The following is a 12,172-nucleotide window of genomic DNA, read 5'->3' as shown; positions in this document are numbered from 1 at the left end:
CGAACATAAAAATAAAGAAAAATACAATAAACGCATATTTTTATTTAGGTAAATTTATTATGATATAAAATTAAATACTACATAATACATTGCTGTAAATGATTTAAATATACAAATATAATAAATTATGAAAGTCGCGCACCTGTTAAGTTATGTCTGTTCCGAAAGGACACTGTCAATCTGTGGTGCAATATTTCCAAGTATACAGTTTGAGTTTCCAGGAATAATATCTGTGATCATTCACAGAACACAACAGAAACAGTCAGGTAGACACTCTTATCCATGTTACAGCTGAATGTATTCATAATTGTCGCTGAAGGCGAATTGAACGTTGTAGCAGGTATTCCGTGTAGAGCTCGGCCCGCGCCATGTTCATCCGGCCATTGAACATGGCGATGTGTTATGAACGAGGAGGTATCCCACCATACATTGCTGTCGTGACCTCATTTGGACTGGCGCCATATTTGATGGGATCGTCATGCTATCGTTGCATAATGCATTGTGCAAGCGTTTCAGTTTTTGGCTGTCACTGTAGCGGTATTTCGCGGACTGAAAACAGCTGATATTTGTTTGAAGTTGAAAGGCAAATACTGAATAGTCCTGTCCACAGGTTTACATTTTAGAAGTTTACAGTTTACAACCCATTTAGGCCTACAGGTCTTGATCTTACCTGTGACTACTGGATAAAAATGCTTTGACTCGTGAGCTTAAAGCAGGATGACATTAGTGTTATATTATTTTTAAATGACATAAAAATAGGCCTTATTATTTGAATCTAGGGTCTCCTAATTCTTTATCTTTTATCATAAGGTTCACCTGACTTTATAATTCATACATAATTTGGGACACTGCTTGATTCACCTGAGCTTGCAAAATGTTTGTTTTCTGGTATAGAATGATGATTAGTGTCACTGATGATGAAATAAACATACAAACATTAGATTTTATGTTAAAATGTTTTGAAACTTCAAAGTTGACATTTTTGCGAGATGACAAAAGTGATGTCTCAATACATTTTACTAGCATGGTTTGAAAGATTTTGAAATGAATTTGACTGCTATCACTACACTTTGTTGTTTTATTTGGGATATCATGATCATATCTCCATTGTAGCCCAGGAAATTATTTTCATGCCTTGATATGTCAAGGTCATAGTCGAAAAACAATTGTTTACCGCCTTACTCTAGAAGGACTTGTTGCAGGTCAGTGAAACTTGGTACATCTTTCTTTGAGTCATTGGTTACAGGTGTATTTCTGAAGTGTTGTATAAGTCTTATGAATGTAGTTCTATATCACTTAAAGACATGTGAAATAGTGAAGTGATGACAGTTCACACTGACCTATTTTCAAAAAGTAGCAAATGTCATATTTTTGAAGTTACACTGATTTCCACCAAGGGACGTGCCCGTCGGGTTTGCAACGTAATTGGCTTTATAGGAACGAGGCACTTATGTTGTAATCTAGGCTTCAATAAACAATGAAACCAATCAAGCTGGAAAATTAGGATTTTGTAACTCATCCTTTCCCTTCAATTTGCCCCTTATATCAAAAACTCTCAGCATCTTTTGGGTTGTCGGTTTAGCTGTATGGAACTCTATTTTGGTTTGAGAATCAGGCATGAACTACTCGGAAATTATTTCCTGCATGATCTTGACATACCCAGAACCGTCAACGTCCCAGCCCTTTAAGGTAGTTCAACTCAGAATAATAATTCATGTCATTGGCAGAAATTGAGGGCCAAGGATTTGTAAGCCAAAAAATCATTTTTAACTTTCTTACTGTAGCTGGAGAGTTTATGTTCTTAAGGTATCTTGCATTGTTCAAACCTGTACCGGAAGGGATGCGATCAACATGCTTAAACATGAACCAATGATGTACCTATTTAGGGTAGCTTGAGGCACACGACCATGTTATACTGCATTTGACAACAATAGGGATCAAATATGAATGTAGATTGATGTTGTTGAGGTCAGCTGTCATCACTTTGGTAAAGTCAAAATGGTTCTTGATACATGTTTTGGGTTTGGAAAGTTATGGGCCAACCTGATTCAGGACATGGGCCAAAGACTGCAAGTTTATCCTGAGTGGGGGGAATATGGTGACATTCAGAGCAAGGTGCATATGGGATTTCTTTTGTTTTTTATGTAATGGAAACACCTTTTTAGGATTACGGGTCATAGTCACTTGAGGTGAAGTGCCCTACAAATATTGATGTGAATCAAAAATCAATTTCCAGATAAATAAATAACAGATACCACATCAATACATGTAGTTTCTAAGGAGACATGTCATTCGCACATACATAATGCTAATAGTTATCAAGGTTATGCCTTATTATTCAGTGGTAATAGCTTGAGGCATATGCAGTGATGCCAACCATTACGCTTGAAGCCTAAAATTACGCTTGTCCTCCTCAAATAACGTTTTTTTTTATAAAAAAAAAACATGAATTATTTACATTCATAATATGTCTAGATCAAATTATTAATGCACCGGTCACATGATGCAGTCTTCCAGGTACTAATTGCATGTTATACGCTGATATTTTCAGAACTCGAAACACCACATTGTCTAACTCTTTCTGCAATACAGACAATGTATTGTCACTTGATGAATTGGCCCCTGTGAATGTCACCGATAAGGTTGTTGCACCTCATCATGATTATGGAACTTCGAAGTTCTAGTTTTGATTATATTTTTGGGTTTTATCTTTAGTCATTGAGATGGGGGTCACAGGAGGGTAATCACTGCATTAATAAATAAAAGCATCCAAAGTATGTGTGATGTCTTTTTTCATATTTTAGATGGAGATGTCATTGTTCAATCAAAACTTAGTGAAAAAAAAGTTGACATGGACTATCCAGACCTTGACTATGTTTGTTTTTGGAGCAGCAAAAGCAGATAGAACTTATTACATGCTTTAACTTAAGAAGTTCATTCCAGGGGCATAGGTGGCATATTCTAAGGCGCTGTAATTCACTGTGCAGAGTTGCATCCCTTGGACATGCCAGAAACCTGTGATCATAGCTTTGAATCCCGGTTCATCCCGATTATGTTTCTAGCTTTGTCTGCACAATGCCCATGGTGTAAAAGGCGACTATGCTGGTCATAAGTGGTGACTAATTGGATCGGGTGGTCAGGCTTGCTGACTTGGTTGATGCATGTCATCGATCCCTGTTGCGTGGATCGATGTTCATGATGTCAATCACTGGCTTGTCTGGTCCAGACTCAATTATTTACAGACTGCAGTCATATAGCTGGAATATAGCTGAGTGCGGCATTAAACAACAAACAAAAAAACTAAAGAACTATGCCCATGCTAGTCGGTTTCACCAACAATTTAACTCACTCCAACTTTTCTATTTATACATAAAACTGTTTGGTTCTCTAACTCCTAACAGAGGTTAAAGAACACTTAATTTCTTTCTTATTACCATGATTACTATAGTTATTCTGTCATGGCATATATATTTTGTGCATTAGCACACAATATATTGGATTCTGTAAAATCCTGAGTAGTTACTTTTATTTTGTAAGGATAAGAATTTATGGATGAACAACTTCTTTATTACAATTAAGAGCGACGTTTCGGTGTAGGTTCTAACACCGTTATCAAGCAAGTGAACCTACACCGAAACGTCGCTCTTAATTGTAATAAAGAAGTTGTTCATTCATAAATTCTTATCCTTACTTAGTACTCCAACTTCTAAATGCCTATCAAAGAAGTTACTTTTATTTTGTTTCATTCCCTCAATCAGATTTTAATATTAATTTTATAACCCTTAAGTTAGTCAATTATTTTCTTGAACATGTTGAATTGATGAACAATGGGGATCTTTCAGACAGTTTCCTGTAGCCATGATGCGAGGTAGAGTCCAAGCTCTCCGTGGTGTCAAGGGGAGGATGCCAGCTGAAGGGCTGTTCTGCAACTACAGCCACAGGACATGCATGCAGAACCGTCTCAAAGACTCGGAGTACTGCCTCAAGCATATCCTTGAAGATAAAAACAGTCCCTTCAAACAGTGCAGTTTTGTGTCTGGGAAGAATGGCAAGAGATGCCCTAATGCTGCTCCCAAGTCTGACCGCAAGGAAGGGTAAGAGAAACTTGCATCAAATTAAGCCAGTTACTTTGTGCAAATATTTATTATGATTGTGATGGACAAGTAAGATAATCATATAGTCATATGGATTGTATGTTCTCTATTATTGCCTTCATTGTGTAATGGTGGTTACAAAAGATATATTTATTACAAGATGTCTCATAATCATGGGTTGACCGTTGGTCAAATCCAACTATGTCTGGTAAACCAGTCTTTGATTTTCACTGACCACCTCCCGGGTCTAGTGGATAGGGCATCTGCCTGGAGCAAAGGGTTGCTGGTTTGATCCCCCGGGCCCGGCCACATTATCCCAAAAGACATTAATAGATTCTTGTTGTTACCCTGCCTGGCACTCAGCATTAAGGGGATACGGCGAGGACTGGTTGGCTTTGTCTGAGTGGGGTGTCCAACTGTCCATGTTAAACTGAGGCATGGTGTGTCAGTGGGTTTGCACTACAAAACCAGCATTAGTCTGGACGAGTACAAACAGCCACACACATACATGCTAGGGCTCCAAACGAGTACTCTTGGCTGGGATGTTGTCATCAATACTGAAGCCTGTTATTGAAGTATTTGCTAAGGGGAGGTTACTCTAATACACACTTTAATTTCAATTCCCCTGTTGTATATAATAAAAGAAAGAAGCCTCATTGATTTAGTCAAACAATCAACACTACCGTAGTACCAGTAAGAGCTGGTATATACAAGATATATAATAGCTTTGATCATGTTGATAGTATTTCTTCCTGTCTGTAATTTCATTGCATGACTGTTCTGTTAGTTATATAATCACATAAAGCTTATGCAGGGCACAAAATTACTTTTGCCGCCTTTGCCACAGCACACATAAAATGGGAAATGGCATGTTCAAATTTTGTGAACAGTGCCTCATGGTCACGGTCATTTTCATTAAAAGTACTTACCTATATATTTACTTATGAAAGAGTCTTAAAAGAAAAACTCCACTTTTTTTATTTCTTGAAGCCTATTGTTGATTACAGCCTATGTCACAGAGTGCTAATGACATTGATATTGTGGAAAATGTTTGACCCATTGAGTGAGTTAACATTGCATCTGCATTTTTTTGGCCATTTAGCAGCAAGCGTTGAAAAATACACGAGTCATAAATACAATGGTATATTCAAAAACAAATTTGTCAAACATATTTTATTATAACTAACCTGTTGAAGCCTGAACAATAATCTTAAACGCGACATTAAAGGCCATTTCACCTCACCTTGATTATCAGAATCTTGGACTAACAGACTAGTATCCCTGTCTATCCCTGTCTATCCCTGTCTATCCCTGATAATTGCTGTCTGTTGATAATACACTTTTAGCACCACGTTCTTATATTACCTTCTAGCTACTGTCACGATCATGCTAAGAAGGCAGCCATCTTGAGACAGAGAGCTCAGCGTAAGAAGAAGCCTAGAGAAACATCGGAGAGTCTGTTAGAAGAATTAGCCCATCACCATGGCCCTGCAGCCACAGTGGTTGAGCCAGCTGTGCCAGACCCACGCAAGTCACGGCTGCCCTCCGATAGCCTTGCAAACAAGGTCTTAGGTAGGAAACTCTCCCAGGAAATACTTCCCATTGATAAGAAAGACAATTGCAAGGGTATAAATACAAGTGATGTCAGACAAAGATAGCTACTGATGAATACTTGTTTAAGTATACGTATGTTTGAAGGTTTAGGAAGCATATTTTTGAGATCCGTATACTTCATTTTGAAATGTCAAAAGCTGTTTGAAGCAATAGCCTGATGGACAAAGAATTATGAAAATTTATAGATGAATAGTCTAGGTGGGAGGTGATAATAGAAGCTGGTAGTTTAGATTTTGGGTAAAATAATACAAAATACAGAAAATAAAATACTTTCTGTGGATGACAGTAAGTACTCAAGCTCTTTCTGCTGTTTAATTCGTAGATTATGCCAGTTCAAGTGATTCTGAGACAGAGTCGCCTCTAGTGGACCAAGCATGGCGAGGTGATGGAGATAGCGATGCAGAGAGTATCGACAGCGAACAGGAAGACCCACTCAAGTAAGTGGTAGCTCAATTATTTTCCAAAGGGTCAGCAAATATTTGTATCCGTAACATGAGATATTTGTACAGTGTAATTCACTGATCATGACTTATAAAGAGAATGTGAACCCTTGATACTAACAAAAACCCATTTTTTTCTTCTGAATTTGTCTGCCTTGGAACTGAGCTTAAAATCCCAGATAAATCACTCACCTATGTCTGACTCCTTACCAGTCATATAGTGGTTGATAATGCTTGTGAAAATGTTTGTTTGTAGACATGCAGGTGTATACACAGCAGAGGAGGCAACCCTGATCCTGCGAGACAAGCTGATACGGCTCCAGTCCCTGTACATCGACCAGTTCAAGCGCCTCCAACATGTCCTCAAAGAAAAGAGAAGGAAGTATCTGCACACTCACAAGCAGGAAAGGGAAACGTTAGGTTAGATCCTCATAGTAACAATTTAATTTATAGTGCAACTTAATTCTCTTATGGTTTAATTATCATAGAATAATGGTTATGTCACTTATATACCTAGATTTGTTTTGTGTCCCTGTTTTATTGATTGCTTACGTATGTTTTAATAATGAAAAGAAATATTCTTGATGCTCTGACACCAGAGCATTTGAAAAAGTCAATTATTTTTATTTCATAGCAGCCATGTTGTATTTCTTCCAGAGCAATAGCTGTATATCAATATTCCAGCAGGCAGTTTTGCCAAGAACAGTTAGGCTGATCAGCAACAGCTTTTTCTGGTGATAGCCAAATGTGACCCTATAGACTTGAAAGTAGAAGGGGCTGTCGGGTACCCTAGTGGTTAAAGCGTTTGCTCGTCAGGCCAAAGACCCGGGTTCGGTTCCCAATACGGGTACAATGTGTGAAGCCCATTTCTGATGTCCCCGCCGTGATATTGCTGAAATATTGCTAAAAGCAGCATAAAACCATACTCACTCACTGAAAGTAGAATGCGTGATCGGTAAAACGTTGCTTACTACTTCAGGTAGTATAAAGGCGTACAAGACAGACCCTGAACAGAAGGAGAAGTACCTCAAGCTGAAGGCTCTCAAGAGATACCACAAGCGATATGGCAAGGTGAGATTCCCAGAACAACCTTTGTGTCGGGACAACACTGGCTTGTGTACAATAAGTTGCCATCCCATGAAGATTCCAGGGTAGAATTTGTCTTCAGACACCCGTGCTTGTCGTAAGAGGCGACAATCGAGATCGGATGGTCAGCTCCCTGACTTGTTTGATACATGTCATCATATCCCAGTTGCATAGATTGATTCTCATTATGTCAATCACTGGATTGTCTGGTCCATAATCGATTATTTACAGACTGCCATCCTATAGCTGGAACATTGCTGAGTGTGGAGTTAAACAACAACTTAAGAACAAGAACTTGCCAACAGATACTGCTTAAAACAAGTTAAAGAACACCCACAATTGGAAGGCTGTGATGCAACACCAACCAGCCATGACATTTTAACTATAGTCGAATGAAAAGATCGGGTGTCCTTTTATTTCTTTTTCGTAGCATATACAAGTGATATACAGTCTGTAGTATTGAATGTCACCATATTTTTCTTTAGAGCTATATTATTATGGGCTGGACCTTTTTGTTGTCTATGTATTGTCACATTGAGACTTTGCCTGTACCCATGTCTAGTATGGTATCTGTTTGGTGTGTAACTTAACTTATAACAACACATATGTCCAGATGTAAAATCTATAAAAAGTCATTTTGATCGAAAGGTATTTTTTACTTGGTACATATTGTGTGGCACATGTCACAAACAAATGATGTTTCCTATGTTTACAATCACCTTTGATCCTTCTTGGTTGATGCATGTCATCGATCCCAATTGCGTGGATCAATGCTCATGATATTAATCACAGGATTGTCTGGTCCAGACCCGATTATTTACAGACCGCCGTCATATAGCTGGAATACTGCTGAGTGCGGCCTTAAACAACAAACCAAACCAAAACCAAAAACCTTTGATCCTTAAGATGTTTCTTCAGTTATTTGCAGTCTTATCCTGCCTTCATGTAATCATGTGATATGTATTATGTTGTGATTCCGTAGGAGGCTTTACTGCATCGTAGCTGCAAGCAGAGGAGAATTGCTGTGTCAGAGGGCAACCACTACAGGCCTCCATCTTATGCTAAATGCATCCAATTGGATACATCAGGAGTGAAGTGCAGTGCCCGAACACTGCCCCTGTCCAAATACTGCATTGTCCGTATCCTTTAAACATGTGTATATATCTTTGCTTGACACCTTAAGGGAGTCAGAACAAGTTAGAACAGAACAGGAGCTGATTGATATGAAGAGCTGTTGGCAGACAAGCCTACTCTTAGGATTCCAGAACTATGGCAAACTACGATGCTGATGGATACATTTACAAAAATATATTTTAGAAAGTTTGTGCTCAGATGTTTTGTGTGTAAGTTTTAAGAAATGTTATTTGTTTCTGCCCCCTTAGAGATTCTGGGTTACAATTAGTTCCCAGACGTCTATGCTTGTCATAAGAGGAGACTCAGGTGGTCAGATTTGGTGACTTGGTTGATGACAAGTAGTTGTACCAGCTTGGATCATTGCTCACAATATAATCACTGGATTGTCTGGTCCAGATTCAGTTATTTACAGGCCGTCTAATACTGGAATATTGCTGAGTACGACATTAAACAACAAAACACACACACACACACACACACACACACACACACACACACAGTTGGGTGTAAATAGCAGAGTTAAGCCCCTTTGCTATTATTGTAGGTACAGATCCTTGGTCTGTCAGCCAAGTTCACATCCTTGATGGTTATGCAAGTGGAAAATATCTAAACTTGCACTATATTAGCCATTGCTCTCACATTGTGTGATTTAGGTGTCAGCCCATGGTGTAACTAAAATACAGTTCAAAGTGATGTTTAGCCCAAATGGCTTGAGGCCTTGGTATCATACATGTTATAATATGTTCCGGAGTCATTCAGGGTTCTCACAATGGAACACCGAGCCATTAGTCACCATGTTTGTTTGTTTGTTGTTTAACGCCACACTCAGTAATATTCAAGCTGTATGAATGTAAATAATTGAGTCTTAACCAGACAATCCAGTGATTGACATCATGAGCATCAATCCACGCAATTTGGATACAATGACATGCATCAACCAAGTCAGCGAGCCTGCCCATCCGATCCCGTTAGTTGCCTCTTCAGTTATCCTCTTCATGTGAGGGGCGGTCGGGTAGCCTAGTGGTTAAAGCGTTCGCTGGTCACGCCGAAGACCCGGGTTCGAATCCCAACATGGGTACAATGTGTGAAGCCCATTTCTGGTGTCCCCCGCCGTGATATTGCTGGAATATTGCTAAAAGCGGCGTAAAACCAAACTCACTCACTCACTCACTCTTCATGTGAAATACAGTTCTTTATAGAGTGATGATTCCAAGTCATAAAACCCATGCTGACAACCCATCTTAAATTCCTTAACTGGTACTCAGACATCTTGAATGACCCAAGCCAAGTATTGTACCAACCATGCCGCTTTGAGAACGGCAAGTGTGGTCGGCCGGTAGCCCCATGCACAGATGCTGTGTTCTGTGTGCTCCACACCCCCCTGCAGGAAGCTGAGTGCCGTATACCACTGACAGCAAGCCAGGTAACAGTAAACACTTCTCACCACATACAGTTAGTTAACAATGGCGGAACAAAATGATATTAACAATTGCAAATTTTTATTGAATATTAAAAGTATGTTTGGCAATAGTCGTAGTGTAGAATGTTGTGACATGATATTAGGCATATGGGAATATGATTTTCTGTAAGGTCTGTGTTTGTTTGCTATGTAGCTATGCTACACAGGTTGAATGCCTTTTGTGGTTGTAAATATGACACTCTCATATGAAGGCAGTGATCATCGATTTCTCAAATCTGCATCCTGTTCTCCATTACAGTCCCAGGAACCATATCTTTATTTCTTCTAAAACGAAAAGTTTGAGTGGAGTTTTGTCATGGTAAAATGGAGATAGACATACTGTCACTAAAAGCTATTTTAACTATGCATTCGACTGCCAAGTATAACATTTGATATCTCATGCCTCAGATTCAGTTACTTATTAGGCCATTAAATATATAAGTAACATAGCTATTAGTTGATATTCCAATGGTATATTTCCTAATTAACTCAAATTTGAATTCCTTAACAAATGCCTATCAGGAACTATGTAAAATTCTATTTCCTTCTTGTTTCAGGAATCAGAAAGTGTGGTGGTCACTGATGAGAAGAAGGCCATGGAGAGGGACAAATCAGAAGGTGCTGGTGCCCCCTTCAGGGCCACAAACCTGGAGTCCATGTTGCGGAAGACTGAGACCGTCGTGACACAGACCCCTCCGACCCCCAGTTATGACCGTAGGGTGGGGGAAGCAGGGGATCTGGGACAGGAGGCCATGGATACCAGCTGATCGTTGACACTAGCTCAAATAAAATGCAGTGGAAGCTTTCATTCTAAAGAGAATTTTTGACAGAATGCCGCTGTCTTTACTCAGCCTGCATGTGTGACGAATGCCGCTGTCTGTTGGTCAGCCTGCGTGTGTGACGAATGCTGCTGTCTGTTGGTCAGCCTGCGTCTGTGACGAATGCCGCTGTCTGTTGGTCAGCCTGGATGTGTGACGAATGCTGCTGTCTGTTGGTCAGCCTGCGTGTGTGACGAATGCTGCTGTCTGTTGGTCAGCCTGCGTGTGTGACGAATGCCTCTGTCAGATGGTCAGCCTGGATGTGTGATGAATGCCGCTGTCTGTTGGTCAGCCTGGATGTGTGAGGAATGCCGCTGTCTGTTGGTCAGCCTGGATGTGTGAGGAATGCCGCTGTCTGTTGGTCAGCCTGGATGTGTGAGGAATGCCGCTGTCTGTTGGTCAGCCTGGATGTGTGACGAATGTCGCTGTCTGTTGGTCAGCCTGGATGTGTGACAAATGCCGCTGTCAGATGGTCAGCCTGGATGTGTGACGAATGTCGCTGTCTGTTGGTCAGCCTGGATGTGTGACGAATGCCTCTGTCAGATGGTCAGCCTGGATGTGTGACGAATGTCGCTGTCTGTTGGTCAGCCTGGATGTGTGACGAATGCCGCTGTCTGTTGGTCAGCCTGCGTGTGTGACGAATGCTGCTGTCTGTTGGTCCGTCTGCGTGTGTGAGGAATGCCGCTGTCTGTTGGTCAGCCTGGATGTGTGAGGAATGCTGCTGTCTGTTGGTCAGCCTGGATGTGTGATGAATGTCGCTGTCTGTTGGTCAGCCTGGATTTGTGACGAATGCCGCTGTCTGCAGGTCAGCCTGGATGTGTGAGGAATGCCGCTGTATGTTGGTCAGCCTGCGTGTGTGACGAATGCTGCTGTCTGTTGGTCCGCCTGCGTGTGTGAGGAATGCCGCTGTCTGTTGGTCAGCCTGGATGTGTGAGGAATGCCGCTGTCTGTTGGTCAGCCTGGATGTGTGAGGAATGCCGCTGTCTGTTGGTCAGCCTGGATGTGTGAGGAATGCCGCTGTCTGTTGGTCAGGCTGGATGTGTGTCAGGGGCTGACACAGGATGCCAGTCACATGTGAACAGAATATTCATCTGAAGTTGCCCCCAGTGAATCTAGTCCTTCCAGTATAAGCTGTAATGACAAATAATGTGATGCATTTTTCGCTGATTTCACACTGTTTGCAAGGGAATGGGCTGTCCATGATTGTTGACCTATCCGAAAACAAAGCAATGTCACATGATCCTTGTTTTTTGTGTGTGTGAATGGTGAACAATATTAATGCAAGCCTTGGTTTGTACTTCCTAGAGCCATCTTGGATCAATAAATTGTGTCAAAACCACTATTGAGTTCTGTTTGGCCCATCTCGATACAATCGATTATAAACAAAATGTGTTACCCACTTTTGTTTTCTTGATATTATTATGAAACTGTCAAGGGCACGGGTGTCCCAGTCGTCTAAGGCATTTGCTGTGCAGAGTTGCGTCCCTTGGGCCCGGCAGAAACCTATGATTGTGGGTTCGAATCCCG

General features: G+C 40.7%; 1 protein-coding gene across 2 annotated transcripts; it reads left to right on the top strand.

Annotated features, from left to right (window-relative positions):
* The first annotated feature begins 147 nt into the window (after positions 1 to 147).
* Positions 148 to 11,967, top strand: LOC139463838 (KAT8 regulatory NSL complex subunit 2-like). Of its 2 annotated transcripts, none has more exons than XM_071245212.1 (9): positions 148 to 266; positions 3,843 to 4,094; positions 5,467 to 5,666; positions 6,031 to 6,145; positions 6,405 to 6,568; positions 7,128 to 7,219; positions 8,217 to 8,373; positions 9,634 to 9,791; positions 10,385 to 11,967. In XM_071245212.1, the coding sequence occupies exons 2-9, from the start codon at positions 3,859 to 3,861 to the stop codon at positions 10,592 to 10,594; spliced, it is 1,332 nt and encodes a 443-aa protein (XP_071101313.1). In that variant the 5' UTR covers positions 148 to 266; positions 3,843 to 3,858; the 3' UTR covers positions 10,595 to 11,967. The 2 variants fall into 2 exon arrangements, with proteins under 2 accessions (XP_071101313.1, XP_071101314.1); XM_071245213.1 differs by lacking the exon at positions 148 to 266 and adding an exon at positions 1,189 to 1,202.
* The last annotated feature ends 205 nt before the right edge of the window (positions 11,968 to 12,172 follow it).

Source organism: Haliotis cracherodii, unplaced genomic scaffold, assembly GCF_022045235.1.
Source record: "Haliotis cracherodii isolate W230 unplaced genomic scaffold, xgHalCrac1.p SCAF_16, whole genome shotgun sequence".
Classification (NCBI taxonomy): domain Eukaryota; kingdom Metazoa; phylum Mollusca; class Gastropoda; order Lepetellida; family Haliotidae; genus Haliotis; species Haliotis cracherodii.
The sequence above is the reverse complement of the archived record's forward strand: the minus strand, read 5'-3'. Positions and strand labels throughout refer to the sequence as shown.

What these genes read in the sequence shown, in the direction of transcription:
- LOC139463838 (XM_071245212.1), top strand. Translation starts at nt 3,859, where the DNA reads ATGATGCGAGGTAGAGTCCAAGCTCTCCGTGGTGTCAAGGGGAGGATG. An exon ending in GAACAGGAAGACCCACTCAA is followed by an intron (nt 6,146 to 6,404) that starts GTAAGTGGTAGC and finishes GTTTGTTTGTAG; the next exon opens with ACATGCAGGTGTATACACAG. An exon ending in GCAGGAAAGGGAAACGTTAG is followed by an intron (nt 6,569 to 7,127) that starts GTTAGATCCTCA and finishes TTACTACTTCAG; the next exon opens with GTAGTATAAAGGCGTACAAG.